The sequence below is a fragment of the Carcharodon carcharias genome, chromosome 23, assembly GCF_017639515.1.
Source record: "Carcharodon carcharias isolate sCarCar2 chromosome 23, sCarCar2.pri, whole genome shotgun sequence".
Lineage (NCBI taxonomy): Eukaryota > Metazoa > Chordata > Chondrichthyes > Lamniformes > Lamnidae > Carcharodon > Carcharodon carcharias.
In genome coordinates, this window is record NC_054489.1 from 37,495,010 (window position 1) to 37,514,863 (window position 19,854).

The 19,854-nt window shown below is 40.9% G+C and overlaps 1 protein-coding gene across 1 annotated transcript in view; it reads right to left on the reverse strand.

Moving 5' to 3' along the window:
- Window positions 1–19,854, reverse strand: part of LOC121268967 (sodium channel protein type 4 subunit alpha-like) — a 208,334-nt gene that overhangs the window by 9,563 nt on the left and 178,917 nt on the right. Inside the window, exons 22-24 of the mRNA XM_041173268.1 lie at window positions 18,833–18,886; window positions 3,358–3,495; window positions 1,571–1,675 (exon numbers count right to left, since the gene is read on the reverse strand). Coding sequence (XP_041029202.1) covers window positions 1,571–1,675; window positions 3,358–3,495; window positions 18,833–18,886 — 297 coding nt within the window. The remainder of the gene's footprint in view (window positions 1–1,570; window positions 1,676–3,357; window positions 3,496–18,832; window positions 18,887–19,854) is intronic.

Sequence of the window (19,854 nt, forward strand, 5' to 3'; positions counted from 1 at the left end):
TGCTTCTTCCTCTCATCAGTAGGGAGAGTATCTTCCTGAGGATTCTTACACTCCCTGGCAGCACATCCAGGGAGACATCACTAAAACAAGGCACAGCCTTTGAACATCTGGGCTCTATTCTGGCAAGTTCTTATGTTGTTCTCCTACTGCAAACTCCACTAAATTGCATGTTTGCCATGTCCTTGGAGTTGAAATCGCCACATGTGGGTCATCATCACACCCATTCACATTAATTGACCAGGAAATCCGGAAATTATATGGCAACGCTTGAGTTAAAAATGCGTTGACAGAGACACTACACCTACTTTGGAGTTCCCTACGTGCTACAGAACTCCATCCCAGCTTCCAGTACCTTGCAAAGTTAAAATCCAGCCTATTCTCAAACACTTTTCAATGTCAGTGGTGTGCTGTACCAAGCCCTTAACTTTCTCAATTTACAAGATTGCAAGGGTTTAGCGTTTGTAATTAATCAATTATATTTGCAGAGGAATGTAAGTATAATGTGCTTGTAAATTGACTGGCAGATTTTCAGAGTGCTGTAGGACATTAATAAATGTTTAGAAGTTTTTGAAAAAAAATCAAAGGTCATTTAATTAATGGCAAAGTTCAATAAAATTGGCACAGACAATTGCGTTAGAAGCTAATGATTCATTCTATTAACAAAAATTTATTGGCTTTCTCAGATAGGCTGGCTGCTGGGATCCATACAACAATGGCCTGGTGATGACTGCCTCCTTCTCATTCAGTAATTTGCTGGAAGTGTAGCTCAAGATGAGAACTGAAGAGAGTGAGGCATTAAACCCTCATCGCAAGCCTATGCTGCTGTATCTGGCTGTTTCAGTGACATGAAATTAAGTAGGCTGCTTGTAAATGTCAGCTTGGTTCAGAAGTTATATTTTCATTTCTGAGTCAGAAAGTTCAAGCCCCACTTCAGGAACACATAACAGATAGGCATTTTAGTGCAGAACCGAAGGAATACTACACCATTATAGGATCCATCCATGAATAAGACTAAACTGAGATCCTGTCTGCTCAGGTGACACTATCTGAAGAAGAGCAAAGGAGTTTCAAGTGTCCTGGCCAATAGTTATCCTTCAATTAACACCACTAAAACAAATTATATGATTATTTGTCCCATTACTCTGAGTGGACTCTTGTGTGCAAATTGGCGATTATATTTGCTGACATGACTGCAGTGATGACAAACAAAAGTCACTCATGAGTTGTAAAGCACTTTGGGATGTCCTGAGGTCAGGAAAGGGGTTGAGTACATGCAAATCACTGTTTTTGCTTCCTTCGTGGTATTTTCTCAGGACTGGGCAGCAGAGCATACACACATCACCCCTCCTATCAATACCATTGATACTCCTCTTATCAATACCATTGCTAGAGCAGCACTGGAGGGAACCACCCAAACTGAAAAAGGAGATTAAAGAACTGTTAAATTTGGTGCACATATTTCCTCTGGTACTTTTTCCCAAGCCATACAGGAGAGGTACTTTGAGCAGAACATACACCTCAGACTCTCCATTCCCTTCTAAGGTTCATTGATACCTGACTTAACACTTACGTTTGGTCTTGGGATAGGTTTTTGAGGTTTCTTCGAGCCAAGCTTCTTCATAGCATTGTAGTATTTCTTCTGTTCTTCTGTCATAAAGATATCTTTTCCTCCAAAGTAAAGATGAGAACACTTACAATTATTTCATGAAACTTTGCTAATATTCAATAAATTCAATGAAAGGCAAAGGAGTGTCCTAGGATCATATGACATAGGAGCTGGAGTAGGCCATTTTGCCCCTCGAACCTGTGGCACATCTGACTGTGATCTTAACTCTACTTTCTTGCCTGTCCCCCACTATTGTAGATCTTGTAGATTAAAATTCTGTCTAACTCAGTCTTAAACAGATTAAATGACCCAACCTCGACTGTGGAGTATAATGTGGGAAAATGTGAAATTGTCTATTTTGGCAGGAAGAATAAAAAGGAAGCTTATTATCTAAATGGTGAGAGATTGCAGAGCCCTGAGATTCAGAGGGATCTGGGTGTCCGAGTGCATGAATCACAAAAGGTTAGTAAGCAGGTACAGCAGGTAATTCGGAAAACTAATAGAATGTTATCATTTATTGTGAGGGGAATTGACTACAAAAGTAGGGAGGTTATGCTACAGTTGTACAGGGCATTGGTGAGACCACATCTGGAGTATTATGTATGGCACTGGCCTCCTTATTTAAAGAAGGATGTAAATGCATTAGAAGCAGTTCAGGGATGGTTTACTGGACTAATACCAGGAATGGGCAGGTTGTCTTATAAGGAAAGGCTGGACAGATTAGGCTTGTAGCCACTGGAATTTAGAAGAGTAAGAGGTGACTTAATTGAAACCTTTAAGATCCTGAAGGGTCTTGACAGAGTAGATGTGGAGAGGATGCTTTCTCTTGTGGGAGAACCTAGAACTAGGGGTCACTGTTTAAAAATAAGGGGTTGCTCATTTAAGACAGAGATGACTATTTATTCTGGATTATTTAGTAGTCCCTACATTGATTATGTACTTTTTATTTAATATATTTGTTCTCAGAAATTGGCTGCTGCTGGCAAGGCCACATTTATTGTCCACTTCTGAGAGCATTAAGAGTCAACTGCACTGTGTGGGTCTGAAGTTGTGTGTAAAGCAGACCTGTTTAAGTTGGCAGGTTCTCTTCACTGAAGGACATTATTGAACCAGTTGAGTTTTTATGACATTCCAGCAGCTTTCATCTTATCTGGTACCAGCCTACAAACTTGCTGAATTTAATTTCCCAACTTTCCATGATGGGATTTATACCACAACATTCAAACTTTATTTTGCTGTAATTCTCTTGCTCCTGGTCGTCATTTACATTAGTTTCCTTTTTCAGTAGTTTTTCAAAATAGTCAACAGACAATCCCTGGTCAGGAACAGCACAATTAAATGGAAAGTAAAATTATTCTGTCTCCAACAATGCAATCAACACCAACTCAGGACAGCACAGCCATTTTTTTCCTTTTCCCATGCCAACAATTTAATAGCTTTCTGAATTTAGTGTCAAACTATAGCAGCATTGTCGTGCCCATCAAGGGCTTGATTGAGCCTCATTTCACTGAGGACTAACAGGGGAGACTTTCACCCCATCAGTCTGGATCAGATTTGAACAGAGCAACCATGGGTATTGTATCTCAATGACCGAATCATTAACCCTAAAATGTAATCACCCATTCCATTCATATGTGAATATAAAATGGTAAATGGATAGTTTATGAAATGTGTTTACATGTTATCCATGACTATGCCTAGTTTAGGTATTTCACTCTAGTCACTGCAGAATGCAAAGAAGAGATACTTATCTTTTTCTTCTGTTGGTTAAAATTGTCAATAATTACACCGATAAAGAGATTGAGGGTGAAGAATGCCCCGAAGATGATGAAGATGACAAAGTATATGTACATGTAGAGATTAATTTCATAGGATGGCTGTTGTTCCATCTACAGAGGAAAATAATCATTTGTCAACACTTCACAGAAACAAGGTCGCTTCTGAACTTGTGGAAATAAAAACTTATTGGGCGGAATTTTACAGTCTCTTCGCAACGGGGGAGACTCGTAAAATGCGACGAGCCATTCAAAAGTCCATTGACTTTGGCAGGACCGGAAAATGCTGCCAGCGGGAAGGCTGTAAATTTCCACCCATTATCACAGAACTTCATTCAGAAAGACCACTTTGACCTTGAGGATGGGAAGGGTTTGGTGGGAAAGGATAGAAAATATACCTGAGAAACATAACCACTTCTGGTACTTGGCATCTAATCCTGCCCAGGTTACGAGGAAATAATGACCTTCTCTCTCTCTGAGTGGTCAACATTATGACCCACAAACACAATCGAAGAGCTGATTAACTGAGCACTCATCTCACAACTGTTACCAGGAACTTGCTGTATACAAAACTGTTGTTGTGTTTGCTTACGTAGCACCGGTGACTGCACTATGGGGCAAATTATTGTATAGGAAGTGTGAAAGGAGTGGATGTTAATTCAGCAATCCTAGTCAAAGACTACAGAAATAGGTAGTACCTCAAATCTCAGCGGCTAAAACTTGGATTTAAAAAATGTTTAATCATCAAATTAATATGCATACATCAAGAATATCATGATATTTCAGCCAGGTATCAAGTAATGTACCTCCTATCACATAGAATCCATCTTTCCATCAGTCTCATTATCCCACAAGTGCGCTTCCTGTACTTGAGCTGTGCAGTAATATTGGTCTCAGGAGTGAAGAGTTCCTACAGACACGATACTAGGCTATGGTTGCGAGTGGGGCAGGGCTGATGGGGTCTAGTCATTTAGGGCTGGATTTTGTCATGGCCTTCAGGACCCAGTGTCAGGATCAAATGGCCGGGGGTGGGGGGGGGGGCGGGGAGGGGGTGCACAGCAATCCTTCTGGAGGAGGTCTCCTAATTGACCACCTCCACACTTGCCATCTTATTCAGCTCTGGAACCTTGGCAGCCACCACAGAGAGGTGGTTATTGTTGAGGAAGTTTGGGGAACATGGAAATGTTAATTATGAGGAATGAAGCTGTTAGGTCCGTCGGAGCAGAGGGGAAACCCCTTTGTGTGAATCATTTAGGCTGTGAGGGCTGCCTTTCCTGCTGTCCCAGCTTTGTGGACAACTGTCTTTCAGTTTTCTATGTTCTCATGTTCACACTTCACTATTAAGAGTTTTACTGTTTGCCATGTGCTTCCTTCACAGCCTGGAGCCATGAACTATGCACTTTAAGTAACCTTGGATGGAGCCTCTGACTCTGATGGACCCCTAGTCTGCTGTAGGGAGGCCACCTCCATTGAGCTGGCAGCCTCCACATGTGTCAGTGGGTTTACTGAAAATCGCCTCCAATTGGGGCCTTAAACATCTTAATTGGCTGTCCACGCATAGCCCGCCCCAGGAAAGTCCAAGACGGCGGGAATGTGTTAGGGAGCATCCCGGTGTGGTTGCCCCTACTTTCCTGATCACTTCACCTCCAGGTCCATCACCACGAAGCTGGGAAAATTCAGTCTAGTCATGATACTCCAGTCACCAAGAGGTATGGGACCAGCTCGATGGATAAGCTGGCCTTTTCCTGCCTTTCAGTTTTCTATGTTCACACCTCACTGTGAAGAGTTTTCACTGTTTGCCATGTGCTTCCTTCACAGCCTGGTGCAATGAGCTGTACAATTTAAGTAAACTGTTCTCTGCTGCAGCCAGCTTATCACTGAATGCCTGAATCTCCTCATTTAAAGAATAGCTTTGTAGAAGTTTGAAGACTTTAACACGGATTCATACCAGAAATAATAATGAAAATTAAGTGAAACATACAAATAAATGTGACCAATTCGGAGGCAAATTCAACCTTAGTGACAACGAAAACAAACATTATTGGATCCGCTACCCATTATACACCCAACCAGTTCTGCCTTTCCACTGACTTCTACGGTCAGGTAAATCAGCCATGCTGTATGTCAGTGGCTAATTTGTTGCCTTTAGTTTTATCCCCACCAAAGGTGAATTTTATTTTTTGGTGTATTGAAGTTAAATGATATTTTCAGTTAGAAAGTGTGAGGAAATAATCATGGCCTTAATCTTTATAATCAAGGAGGCCAAGGGGATGGGAAACTCACCTTTCCATGTTGGGAAGGGAGAAATTGCAATTTTCTGTACATGGCCATCAACATTACAGTAAGCTATTTCTCAGCAGGCAATCACCTCAACTGCAATCTTGGTCCCCAACATTCACATCCAAATCGAGGGAATTCCCCGATCCATTTCAATGAGATCAGTTCCCGAGACCCCAGACGGGTCCATTCTAGGATGCAGCCAGTGTGGATTTTTGGGACCAGCATATTTTAGTATTATCAGAATATTAGAACAGTATGGCATGATCTTCTATTCATTGAGTCAAAAGTCACTTTATCTGTCACTCCCTCATGTGTGTGGCATTTAGGAAAGACTGTTGAGATTTTAATTGAATTCAAAATTCACCATCTGCATTGGTTAAATTTGAACTCAGGTCCCCAGAGCATAACCCTTGGTCTCTGGGTTACTAGTCTAGTGACAATACCACTCCACCACCTCCTCCCTAAGAATGGGTGGGGAGGCACTTCTTTCTAGCTGGAAATGAACCAGCGACCTAAGGAAAAGACTGTTGATGAGCAATTGTACAATCAGCCCCTTTAGATCATTGGTAATTGGCACTAAGGTCCAAGGCAGAAACTGAATCACCGTATCTGACACCACCCTAGACCATGAAAGTGACACTTGAGTAATTTTCAATCCCCTAAATACTGTGAATCACTGACTGACTTGTCTTCCTACCAATCACACCTTGGCACCACTGATACAAATTGCACAGAATGATGAGGGAGGGAAAGGGGAGAAGGAAAGAACCTGCATTTATATAATGCCATTCACAGCCTTAGGGGTTTCCACAGCTTTTTATTGCCAATGAAGTACTTTTGATGTGAAGTCACTCTGCATTATCTAGGAAACACAATTATATGAAACACAAGCCTGGAATTTCAATACAATGAGAATACTAATCCAGCAATTTCTGTTAATACCTTCCAGTGATTGCAACTGTGCTAAGTCCTGCTTTCTGTTGGTCTGCACTTCAACTCAGGAACAAGTGCCAGGAAGTAGGCAGTGAGTGCTAATGCTTTCTTCCCTGTCTTTTAATATAAATAGCCACAATGGTGTTGCATTCTAAATTTGCACTAACTGGCAGAAAGACTGGGTGCCACTGGGGACAAATGGGTCGACACTCTCATTTTGGCCATAAAAAAGGCCCTGTATCATTTGTAAATTGCCTTACATGATGGTTCTTCTCTTATTAGATTTTGACTGTGGCTCATGATATAGTTGGCATCTGAAAAAGCCATGTAATGGGTACTTTATAAGATAAAAGGCTTTTATGTTTTACTAGCATTTAAATATTTTATATGCCACAGAAAATCTATTAGACATGATGGAGGGTTTAAGTGGCAGAATAAGTCAACAGAGAATGTGATAGCTTTATTCATTGCATTCATGTTACTGTCTAACAGATTTAAATTACTGCCAGCAGCATCATTAATAGGGCACCATGTACTGGTGGTACTGGGCCAAACTGAGTTGCCAGCAGCCCTTATATATCACAGATATCTATGGAAGCAGCCTAATGGTCAAATAACCACTTTCCATCCTGTGGGTTGACAGTAGCAGGAAGTTGAAACCAATCTCTGGTAACACCTTTCAGCACCTAGTTCATGTGATATTAATGTTGTCACACTGTTTTTATTAGTAATGATTTAAAACATTATCTTCTTCCAGCCTGAGTTTGCAACAGTTTGGAGAGAGACCCTTTCCTAATTGAACTAAGCAAATTGGCCTTCGGAGTGCTGCTAAGGAGACAACTCATTTCAGCCGAACCCTGCTCCTTATGATGCCGGCTAATTTTTTCAATGGGTCTTTAGGTCAGTTTAAGCCTTTGAATTGCACTTCACAATTTGATCTGATTGTTCCACTAGTAGAGCCAAGTCAAACTAAAAGATCCATGAAACTTCAGCAATATCATTGAGGACCACAAGGCGGCCTTGGGAGCTGAGTTTAGGTTACCAATGACAAATCTGAATATAGATTTAAAGTGGAAAGAGCAGAAAAATGGATAATACATTTATTTACGTCATAAGTAAAAACAAATTAAAATAATTGATTCAGTAACTAACCCTGCAAAATCTAAGTTAAAAAGAGAGGAGATTATTGGGGGAAGCAGTCTGAGGTAAAAACATTTTACAGATACATTTTGATTTCAAACTTTGAAAATAAATGCACCAAAAATTTGCACCGTGCTGGCACATTCCTGTTGTAACTCGAGCAGGAGCGTGTTGGGATTTCCATAAATTAGGTGGCCCAGGTTGCACCAGATCCTGGTCTTGTTGGGGGTTATATTTGAAAGGGTGAAGCCTTTGCCTTCTGTGAGGTCAGTGGCACAATGGAGCTAGAGCTGGTAGGTGGGAGGGACCTCCTAACACCAGGAGTTCTCATATCTGCTAACAACCATCCCCTTTGGGCAGTAAGCTGGTGAAAGCAGATTGGCCAACTCCCTGGCAGCAGTGGGGCCCAACTGTGAGTTCAAGTTGTTAGGCTTAGATAACATACAATGAGCAGGAGTAGGCTATTCAGTCCCTCGTGCCTGCTCCGCCATTTAATAAGATCATGGCTGATCTGATAGTAACCTAAAAACTGCATCCCACCCACCACCAATAACCTATCAACCCCTTGCTTACCAAGAATCTATCCACCTCTGCCTTAAAAGTATTCAAAGACTCTGTTTCCACCACCTTTTCAGGAAGAGAGTTCCAAAGACTGACAACCCTCTGAGTGACAAAATTTCATCTCATCTCTGTTTTAAATGGGTGACCCCTTATTTCTAACAGTGACCCCTAGTTCTAGATTCTCCCACAAGAGGAAACATCATTTTCACATCCATCCTATCAAGACCCCTCAGGATCTTATATGTTTCAATCAAATCACCTCTTATTCTTCTAAACTCCAGCGGATACAAGTCTAGTCTGTCTAACCATTTCTCATAAGACAACCCACCCAATCTATGTATTAGTCTGGTAAACCTTCTCTGAACTGCTTCCAACACATTTACATCCTTCCATAAATAAGGTGATTAATACTGTACACAATACTCCAAATGTGGTCTCACTAGTGCCCTGTACAACTGAAACATAACCTCCCTACTTTAGTATTCAATTCCCCTCACAATAAATGCTAACATTCTATTAGCTTTCCTAATTACCTGCTGTACCTGCATACTAGCCTTTTGCGATTCATGCACTCAGACACCCAGATCCCTCTGCACCTCAGAGCTCTGCAATCTCTCATCATTTAGATAATAAGCTTCTTTTTTATTCTTCCTGCCAAAATGGATAATTTCACATTATACTCCATTTGCCAGATCTTTGCCCACTCACTTAACCTATCTATATCTTTTTGTAGCCTCCTTATGTCCTCTTCACAAATGACTTTCCTACCTATCTTTGTGTCATCAGCAAATTTGGCAACGATCCCATCCATCCCTTCATCCAAGTCATTTATATAAATTGCAAACAGTTGAGGCCCCATCACTGATCCCTGTGGCACGTCATTCATTACATATTTCCAAAATGAAAAAGACACATTTATGCCTACTCTCTGCTTCCTGTTAGCCAGCCAATCTTCTATCCATGCCAGTATGCTACTCCCTATACCATGATCTTTTATTTTCCGCAATAACCTTTGATGTGGCACTTTATCAAATGCCTTCTGGAAATCTAACTACAGTACATCCACCGGCTCCTCTTTATCCACAGCACATGCGACTCCTTCAAAGAACTCCAATAAGTTGGTTAAACACGATTTCCCTTTCACAAAACCATGTTGACTCTGCCTGATGACCTTAAACTTATCCAAGTGCCCTGCTATAACTTCTTTAATAATAGATTCTAAGTTTTTCCCTATGACAGATGTTAAGCTAACTGGCCTGGAGTTTCCTGCTTTCTGTCTCCCTCCTTTTTTGAATAATAGAGTTACATTTGCTATCTTCTAATCTAATGGGACTTCCCTTGAATCTAGGAAGTTTTGGAAAATTAAAACCAATTCATCAAATATCTCACCAGACGCTTCTAGTAAGGGCCTAGGATGAAGTCCATCAGGACTCGGGCTCTTGTCAGCCTTTGGCAATAAACTCAAAAACACTTCTCTGGTGATTGTAATTTTCCTGATTTCCTCCATCCCTTCCATTTCCTGGTTTATAGCTGCTTCTGGGATGTTACTTTTATCCTCTATTGTGCCAGCTGATGCAAAATACCTGTTCAATTTATCTGCCCATTCCTTGTTTTCTATTATCAATTCTCCAGACTCACTTTCTATAGGACCAAAGTTCACTTTGTTAACTCGTTTCTTTTTTAAATATTTATAGAAACTCTTACAATCTGTTTTATATTTCTGGCTAGCTTACTCTTGTACTCTACTTTTCCCTCCTTATTGGTCTTTTAGTCATTCTTTGCTGTTCCTTATATTCCGTCCGATCTTCTGACCTGCCACCAGTCTTTGCACAATTATATGCTTTTTCTTTAAGTTTGATACTATCTTTAACCTTTCTAGTTAACCATGGTGCACCCATCCCTTGGACTTTCTCTTACTCATTGGAATGTATCTATTCTGTGCATTCTGAGATATCCCCTTAAATATTAGCCACTGCATCTCTATTGACCTATCCCTTAACCTAATTTACCAATTCACTTTAGCCAGCTCAGCTTTCATGTCCTCATAATTGTCCTTTTTTAAGTTTAAAAACATGGTCTCGGACCCACTCCTCTCTCTGTCAAACTGAATGTAAAATTCAAACATATTGTGGTTGCTGCTACCTAGGGGTGCCTGCACCATGAGATCATCAATTACTCTCATCTCACTGCACAACACCAGGTCTAGTATAGCCTGCTCTCTGGTTGGCTCCAAAGAGTTTAGTCCCCAAAGAATTTTCCTATTTTTATTACTTGTTCTTTTACAAAGGAATCAAGGAGGCCAGAAAACCATTTTTCTGGGTCTGAAGGGAGGCCTGGCACCCCATCTCCCCCAGATCCAGGAAGTAGCCCAGCTTCCTCAAATGACTACTCCTGACATGCCCCATGTGTAATAAGAGGACCTTCCTCCAACCTGTTACCGACAGCAGGTCAGTTCTGGCAATACCAGGTGGGTCCTTCTTGAGGATACAGCTATTGCAGATTTTTGTGACAGGTAAATATTAGATGTAAAGGATTATTACTAGAAATCCCATTCTTTCTGATTAGAGAGTAGCTTTATTAGTGTATCATTAACATTTTCAATCAATAAATTGAAACTTTAAAAATGGTCTGGCCCAGGAAGTGTAGAAATTTGTTGAATTATAACAGACTAGGTTTAATATATAAGCATCATCAGTAAGTGTATCTGGTGCTTCTCAAGGAGTCTCACCATCAATACTATGATTAAAAGGCAAACTTTTGTCAAGAACTATTATTTTTTCTGCTCAACATTAATATTTAAGAGTGTTTTATGATGACACCATCAGGGAGAAGCCACTGAGCTCAGACACTCATTTAAAGTTTCATTAAAACTGAATGGTTTTGTTAAGTGTTTCAGTACATTGTATTAGGTGGCATAGTAATAGCCAAAAGCAATTATAACAGGGCCAACTCTGTCATACTCTTCTAGTCAATCGGTGAAGGAAGAAACTCCAGTCTTTACTTAGAATAGATTTTTTTTCATGGAATGAAACATTACAGACATATATCTCCTGACTCTACTGCTGTGTCAGGAAGTGTTTCTTTATATTCTTTTATTTGAATATACCTATTAAACAAATTAACTAATAACATCCTCTTAAAGAGGCACTGAAATAAAAATCAAAAACTGTTATAGGTACTTATCAGATTAAATTAAAATGTTAGTGTTTCTTTATATGCTGTTTTAAATAAAAGAGTGAATCACTAAAAATAACCTAAAAAGGGGGTGGGGTGGGGGAGAAGCAGGAGGCTGTGGTGACAGCCCCAGTGTTTTTTTATATGTGACCAAGTAATCATCCAATCAATACCCTCCACCTGTACGTACTTAACCTTAATTGATATAATTAACAACATCTCTCAGAACTTTAATCCCAATAGTACAGGAGGCTGGTCCGATGGTAGTGGGTTATCGTTAATATTTGCTTACAAAGTCACTTACAGATTTCCAATAGTACAGGAAGAATTGGAGACATTGTGTTTGGGAATTCTTCATTTTCTTATTGTTTAATACAACACTGACTACACTTCATTAATGCTTCATTGGTTCTAAAGCGTTTGTAGAAAGTCCTGAGGATGTGAAAGGCGCTGTATAAATTGCAAGTTCTCTCCCTATCCATAACGCTTCCATCCAGACTGTAGTCAGCATCAGGTCAGTTGCTTTCAAAGAAATGAGATCTACAAGTGGTCCAGCCATTAAGGACTGCTGGAAGCCATCATCAAAATTTATCTGAATCAGGAGCCGATTTTGACTACATGCACGTTGCTGTGTGGGCATCACATGTCAATTCTGTCATGTACTGTCATGTCAATTCTGTCATGTACTGGAACCAAAAAGAATTCCACTCCCTCAACATCCAGCTGCTGTGTGACTATAGACAGGACATCATGCAGGCCAATGCCCAGTTTCCTGGTAGCAGTCGTTGATGCTTTCATTCTGTGGCAGTCTAACCACATCAGCTACATTTAAGCCGCCGTGCCAAAGGGAAGGATGGCTACTGGGTGACAAGGGCTATCGGGAGACAGCATGGCTCATGGTTCACAACTCACACAGCATGTATACAATAAGAGCAATGCTGTTGCACAAAAAGAGTTAGAGCACACAATTCCTTAAGCAATGCTTTTGCTGCCTGGAAAGCTATGGAGGAGCCCTGCAGTACTCTGCTGAGAGGATTTCACGGTTTGTGCTGGTCTGCTGCATGTTGCACAACATTACAACCACAAAGGGCACCAGCTAACAGGCAAACAGCTGAGGAGGAGAGACGTGAGGAGAAGGAAGAGGGTGCTCCCACACCGACAGTATCTTTCTGGCAGTGTTGTCTATGAAGAATTAATATAACTGCAATTCCAGTAACTGCAACCTCAATTCGCCATTTACCAACGGTCCCACACTCCTTACCTTCCCTGTCACCGACTGTCATAGCTTCCTCTTGGCCACAATACAAAACTACAAGCCACCACATAATAAAAATTGCAAACAATACTAATAAATTTAATCATGCCATATTTCATGCACAATTTGCTGAATCTCCTTTGTGTCTTCCCTTAGTGCCTGTCTTCGCCTGCCCTGTTGCTCCTACGCAGTGCCATCCCATTGGCTGCAGCATGAACGATGACTTGCTGTGGAAGGATCTGCAGATGGTCTTGCAGGATGGCCCTGGAGCTGTTATGGGCCTTCCTAATAGCACAGTAGGTGTACCTGCACCAGATGGACTACAGTGGTTCAAGAAGACATCTCACCACCACGTTCTCAAGGGCAATTAAGGGTGGACAACAAATGTTGGCCCTGCCAGTGATGCCCATACCGATCCCATGACAGAATAAATAAAAAAACAAATCATCTGACTTGGGTGGCAGGGGTCTGGGTTGGCTGGCTGTCAGGCAACAGCAAGGACATTGGCAGAGTGGCAATGCTGGTAGCACAAATGTTGTCATCCTGAGATAACACAGCAGTTTTGTGTTCCATGGGGCCATTGTCATTCCCTCAGGGCAGTGCCTCAGCAATCCTAATAATCTTTTGGAGAATAGATTGCTGGACTGCTGTGCCACCCTGCAAGCCCCTTTGAAAACTGGCATCCACTGCCTTGGCGGTAGCAATTTGAACTCGTGTGAGAGCAATCTGAGCTTCCATTGCAGCACTCACACACTCGCTGGAAGCTACTGGTGCAGCGACGGAAGCTAAGACATCAGTCATTGGACGCTGCATCATGGTTAGGTCCACAAATGTGCTCATGGAGTTGGCCAACATTTCCCTGAAGAAAAGGACGGGCTCCGAGCTCTACTCAAAGCCTTGTGCCAAGTTGGTTTCAGATACCTCCTTGTTCCTTGAGTTTGAAGGCAGGCCTTTTGGCATGTTTCCCACTGCACCAAGCATTTTGTTATGCATCCCCATCAGCCTCCTTCTCTCGCCTGCTCCAAAGTCCTCATCTAAGTTTCTAGTAGCAAAACTCATGTGCAACAACACTCTCTGGCAATCTTGCACCTCTGCTATCTTTGTTCCTACCCCACTGTAGCTTACTCGTGCTCAGTGTCTCAACATGTGCAGATCCCAGCTGTAATCTATCCTCTAAGATATGTGCATTGTCAGTAACTGAGCTGATGGCTGTGAGTGTGAAATCAAGTGATGGCATGTCTTCATTATCACACTCTTTTTCCTCCACTGCCTGACCAGATTGCTCTTCTTGGATGCCTGAAAGGTAGCAAGTACAAGTATAGCGCGGAATTTTATGGCCCCATCGTGGTGGGTACGTGACTGGAAAAAGAGGCGACTGACTTCAGCAGGACCGGAAAATTCCGTTGGTGGGACGGGCTGTAAAATTCTACCCATAGGGTTGTGGTGAGAGGAGTAGGGGTAAGTACGAGGTCCACGCTTACACCATCTGCAATTTGTAAGCCAGAAGAGAGTGGGATAGGAGAAGGACGACTATGTATGAAGGTACTGTCATCTTAAATGCTTTCAACCCAACACTGGCCTAAGCGTAAGCAATAAGTATTTCAATACTAACCAATGCTGGGAATTAGAGCATGCAGGCATGCTTTTCCCCTCTGGTTTGTACCACCTTCTCCTGCAAAAGAGGGGTAAGTGTGTCAGTGAATGTCATGAAATCTGTTTGTCTGATGTATTTGCCATTGTTGAAATCCTAGCGCTATGTGCAATCTGTGAGATGTGGGGTGTGTGGCTTGCAATTGTGTTAATCATGTGTGGCATATGAATGTAAGGTATGAGTCCTAACTGGTAGATGAATAATGGGGTATGGTGAATTGAGACATCTCTGAGGTTAGTGCTGCAGTTAGCATTTTAAATCATTTGAAGATGCATTCACTGCACTGAATTTCTTGCGACACGGCATCTGGGGCTTGACTCCTGGCATCAACCTTCTTAACTATTGCTCTCACTTGACTGTATGTCTGGTGAGTCCCCTGGTCCCTTTTAAAAACACATCTTTCCTCCCTCACACCTTCTCCATTGAGACCTTCAATGTAGTGTTGGAAAACCTTGGAGCCCAGTCTCTTTCATCTTGTGTCATTTTTCCCAAATCAGGTTTACTCCCAACACCTGCTCCAGCCAAATACACCTTCTCTTTAAGAGTTGCAGGCTACTTTTAACCAATGCTGGCTAGCTGTAAAAGCTGCAAGGCAGTTCTGATTTTGAGCCTTCCGCTGATGCATGTAGCCAGTAAACAATGTGGTTAGTGCCTTTTGCTTTAGGTAATCATGCTAATGGCCTGCTGCTGCATTTCAAGCAATGGGCATGAATTAATAGCACAATGCAATCCCGTGCAAATTTTAGGGACTATCCATTTTTGCAAGATATTTATCAGTGCTTTGGATAAAGGCATTGGGGGAAACTGTTCACCAGTTTACAGGTGATCCAAAAATTTGCTTAAGTGTAAGGAAAGCAGATGAGAAAAATATGTTTCAAGCGGATTAAGATGTAAACTGGTTGACATTGAATACCTAGTTTATAAGAAAGCATTTAATTATCAGCATTCTGCAGCTCTGCAGTGATACAGGCACAACAACAACTTACATAGCATCTTTAAGGTAATGAAACGTCCAAAGGTGCTTCACAGGAGAATTATAAAACAAAATATGACACAAGGAGATATTAGGTCAGGTGACCAAAAGGTTTTAAGAGGTGTTTTGAAGGAGGAATGTAGGGGGAATAGGTGGAGAGGTGTAGGCAGAAAATTCCAGAGCTTGGGGCCTGGGCCACTGAAGGCAGGGCCATCATGGTAGAGCAATTAAAATTCGGAATGCAGGAAGAGGCCAGAATTAGAGGAGCACAGATATCTCAGAGGATTGCGGGTTTGAAAAATATTACAGAGATAGGGAGGGGCGAGACCGCGGAGAGATTTTAAAAAGGGAAGAGAATTTGATTGGCCGGGAACCAATGTAGGCCAGTGAGCACAAGGTGATAGGGATGCCAGATGTAACAATTCATAAGTGAGCCCTCACCTGCCAGATGTCACTTAATATAGTTAAATATATATTACGTGCCTAGGTAAGGCTAACAGCAAGTTATGAATTTAAGGCTTGTTATAACCCACATTTTGGCAAAACAACCTTCAACAAAATTCAGTGCATTTAGAAGATTGCTGTGCATTTGCAGATTAATTACTTGCAATGCAAACTTGTACATCTTATGCACTGGTATGTCTTTTCTAAGTCATTCATGTATAAACCTATTTTCTATTTTATGAAATTAACTGTCATAAGATTCTGTATTGTAGTGTATCTGTATAGTGTTACCATGTTTGTATTCTGTATTACTGCAGAATAATGATTTTCAAGAGGAACTATATTGGACTATAGAACTTCAAGAGCATTACTGATTGGCCCATCTTAACCATATGACTATGGTTAGCATGACCAATCTCATTCCAACGATCAATCCTAAGGAGCAAACAAGCATCCTTTTTCTTTTAAATTATCTTTGCCCATACTTTCCATTATTTTACTTCACTTCAGTTCTACATTTTCAATGGATCACTTAAAGCTTCATATTTTTAGAATTAGTTTGAGCAGCCTTTTCTTTAAAACAATTGCATAATCAGCTCACAAACTACTCAGAATTGTTGTGTTTCTGAACCTCAGTCTCCCTCTACTTTATGTGGTCCCAGCCCTGTAGTCTCTGTTGGGCTGAATATTTGGGCTGGAAGAGGTGGGACCAGATTTTCAGGCAGAGTCTGAAAATACAGGTACTGGCTGATGTGCTGGTTTCCCCACACCATTTCTGGTGCTGGCCATTTTTACCAGGGCAGGGGGTTAGGGTGAGCTTGTGATCTTGCGTGCTCCCCAGTTAACGCTAACTAAAGGTCTGAGGAGCTCATTAAGAATTTGTTAATGGATAATGAGGGATGGGGGCGCATGCTGAGATTTTCACAGCCACTCAGGCGCTGCATGTACTGTCTAGGACAGACTGGGTAAGGGGAGGTTGGCTCTCAATCTATCCATCACCAGCTGGCTTTCTGGACTAGAACATGACAGACCAACAGTTTGGCAGTCATAGAGTCAGACAGCACAGAAGGAGGCCATTCAGCCCATCATGCTTGTACTGGCTGTTGGAAGAGCTATCCAGTTAATCACATTCCCTTGATGTTTCCTTATAGCTCTGCAATTTTTCCCTTTCAGGTATATGTTCATTGCTCTACAGAAAGAAAGTTAGCACAAAAAAAATACGTATTAGAACTATATACATTACAGATATGGAAAGTGTCAGAGATACAGTAGAGCAGCGATCTTCACTATTTTTCAAGCAAGGGCCACTTTAACAAAAAAACCTGCAATGTGAGAACAATAGCGACTACTTTGTTAAATTATTATTGCTTACTACTCCTTCATGAAGTAATGTTAGAGTGATGCGTGTAACTAAAACAAAATCACATATTATACTTAAAAATAAATACACGTGTATTTAGTGAAAGCTGTGATTGCATTCCTGAAAATCACAACTTTAAGTGAAATGACTTTAAGTGAATCATTGGTTCCCATAGGAATCAATGTTAAAACTGTCATTAGGTTCTGTAGGAACTTCCTTATCAGGGAAAAATAAAACATATACTCTCTAAGTTGCAATATTCTACATTGCTAAATTCCTACATTGCTAGATGAAATAACTTTTTAAACTTATTTTATTTTAAAAGAAATATATAAATTTCTACTTAAGTTACCTCCCGCCTGCCACCAATCCTGCTTCCTGCTCCCCCTGATTGCTATCATCCTCCTCCTCCCAAACCCTCAGCATTGTGGTCACCCCCCATCCCTGACCTTCGAGTTGTAGCCTCTTCCCCCTCTCTGACCCACCCTTTTGCAGAGCCTCTCACTCTCTGACTCACCCTGTCGCCGCGTCCTTCTCCTGGACTTATGCTCCTGTTCAAGATCCTGCTGCAACTCGGTGGTCGGTGAGTGACAAGAGGCTGCTCCAAAGTAGCACTAGGCCAGTCACACGGGAAACCACATTAAAACATTTTGTGACGCATAATGAGGTTACAAGAAAGGGAGCGTCAGGGAGCTGCATTTAATGAGGTTGGGAGCCTCCACTGGCTCATGGGCCTTGCAATGAAGAACAATGCAATAGAGAGAGAGGAGACAGAAGGAAGCACAAAATTATAGACAAACATCTAGAAATCTATACTCAAATGCCTAATCTGAGGGGACAGCTCTCAGCTGCCTTGATCAAATTGCCATCAGCCATAAACTTTAAAAAGATAATTATTGTGAGCAATAACAAGATCTTACTAATTCAACCATTCTAATCACTGCTTGTCTGATACAGCAAGATAATCCAACACTGACCTCTCACTCCTTTGAACTTGATAGATTCTTCTCTACCACATTCTCTGCTGTACTAAGAACTATTGCGTCTCTACCTCTTACCAAGAGAAAATGCCATGACTTCAGAGTTCCCATCTGAATGAAAAAATGAACTGGGATCTACAGTCAATTTCACATCTAGCAAAAGGCTACATTCTGAACACCCACCCCACCTCCCAAAAAATTTGATTGATTCTGCATCTGAGTGAAATTGTTCAACAATAGATGGTTCTATATTGGACTTTATGTGGAAAACATTAAAGGAGAAAGCTACACACCAGTAGGGAGTTTGACCAAAGAAAAAACATCTTCCAAAATTCTATTCGTTGTAAAAGTTGGACTCAGAATTTAATAATACGTGAAAATTATACATGTTGGATCATTGATCATAACTGTGAAGATACAATAGAATTTTTACATTGGTGAAGTGATATTCCAGTATCTACAGGTGCAGAACTGAGATGTATAGAATGCTCTAAGCATACACATTTTTCAACTGGAAGCCAATAAAAGGAAGTCATGGTTAACAATAGAGAGATAGAAAAAGTGATCGTATTTTCTCGCACTGCTTTTAATGGTGTGAGGTTTAAAACCATTGAAAGCATTCAATCACAATCAAAAATTAAATTTGTACAGTCTTGTGAATGTTTTAAATGAAAGCTTTTAACTGAGAGCAACTACTCACCTCACGCGAGTCAACAGCCGCATACATTATATCCATCCAGCCTTTAAAGGTTGCCTATTGGGAACAAAATTAAGAAGGCTGTGTACTATATTCTCAGTCAGAAGCTATTTTTCTTCACATAGTTAATCAATATTAATGTTGGTTCCAAATAGTTAGTTTAAAATATAATAGACCTAATGATATCAGAATGCCTTGAACATTCAATATCATCATCGAGTTTTGTAGCATAATTGATTTTATATATTGTTTAGCTTTACATAGCATTTGGAATTATTTGCAACATAGATCAAGTAGAAATATTGTGATGAAAACTAATACAATCAGTAGACATTTGTAACAAGATGGAAGATCACAGATAAAAAGGATTCACTGTTGTATTATCGAATCTCAGAACTTACAGCTTTTGTGCCCGTGCTGGTCCTAGGTTTTCAGTTAGCGCTGTCCACTTTGATACCATTTCCTTAACATTCTGCAATCTTTCTTTACAAATACTGATCCAATTCCCTTTCACGTGTACTACTAGGTACTGAGTCTATGCCTTCTTCTTAATGGGTGTTAGTGGGTGACTTTATAGCATTTTATCTTATTATCCTTGGCTCGTATTGGATTAGTTAATTTATTTCTAACTATTTTGAAGCCAATAACTTTGCTATTCTGAAGTGGGACGAACAGTGAAACGTTGAGTGTTATCAGTAAAATTTGTTTTTGTTCTTTTTGTCTCTTTTTGCTTTGTGTATAGGTGTTATATAACTTGCTTTGGTCTATGTCTTGAACATTACCCTTTAAGAACTCTTAATTGGGCTATCAGGAGAGAGCAGCCCTAGAGAACGGTGCCCTCAAGGCAACTGACCTGTATTTATCTTTTGACGTAAATTACCTTGCTGTGTGCTTTCAGCACTTGCTGAGTGGGATCTTCTCCCCTTTAAAAATGATCACCGGGCAGGATAATGTCCTGGTCCTGATCCCACACTTGCCAATATGGCCAGAGGTTAGTCCCAATCAGAGGACCTGCAGCTTTGGAA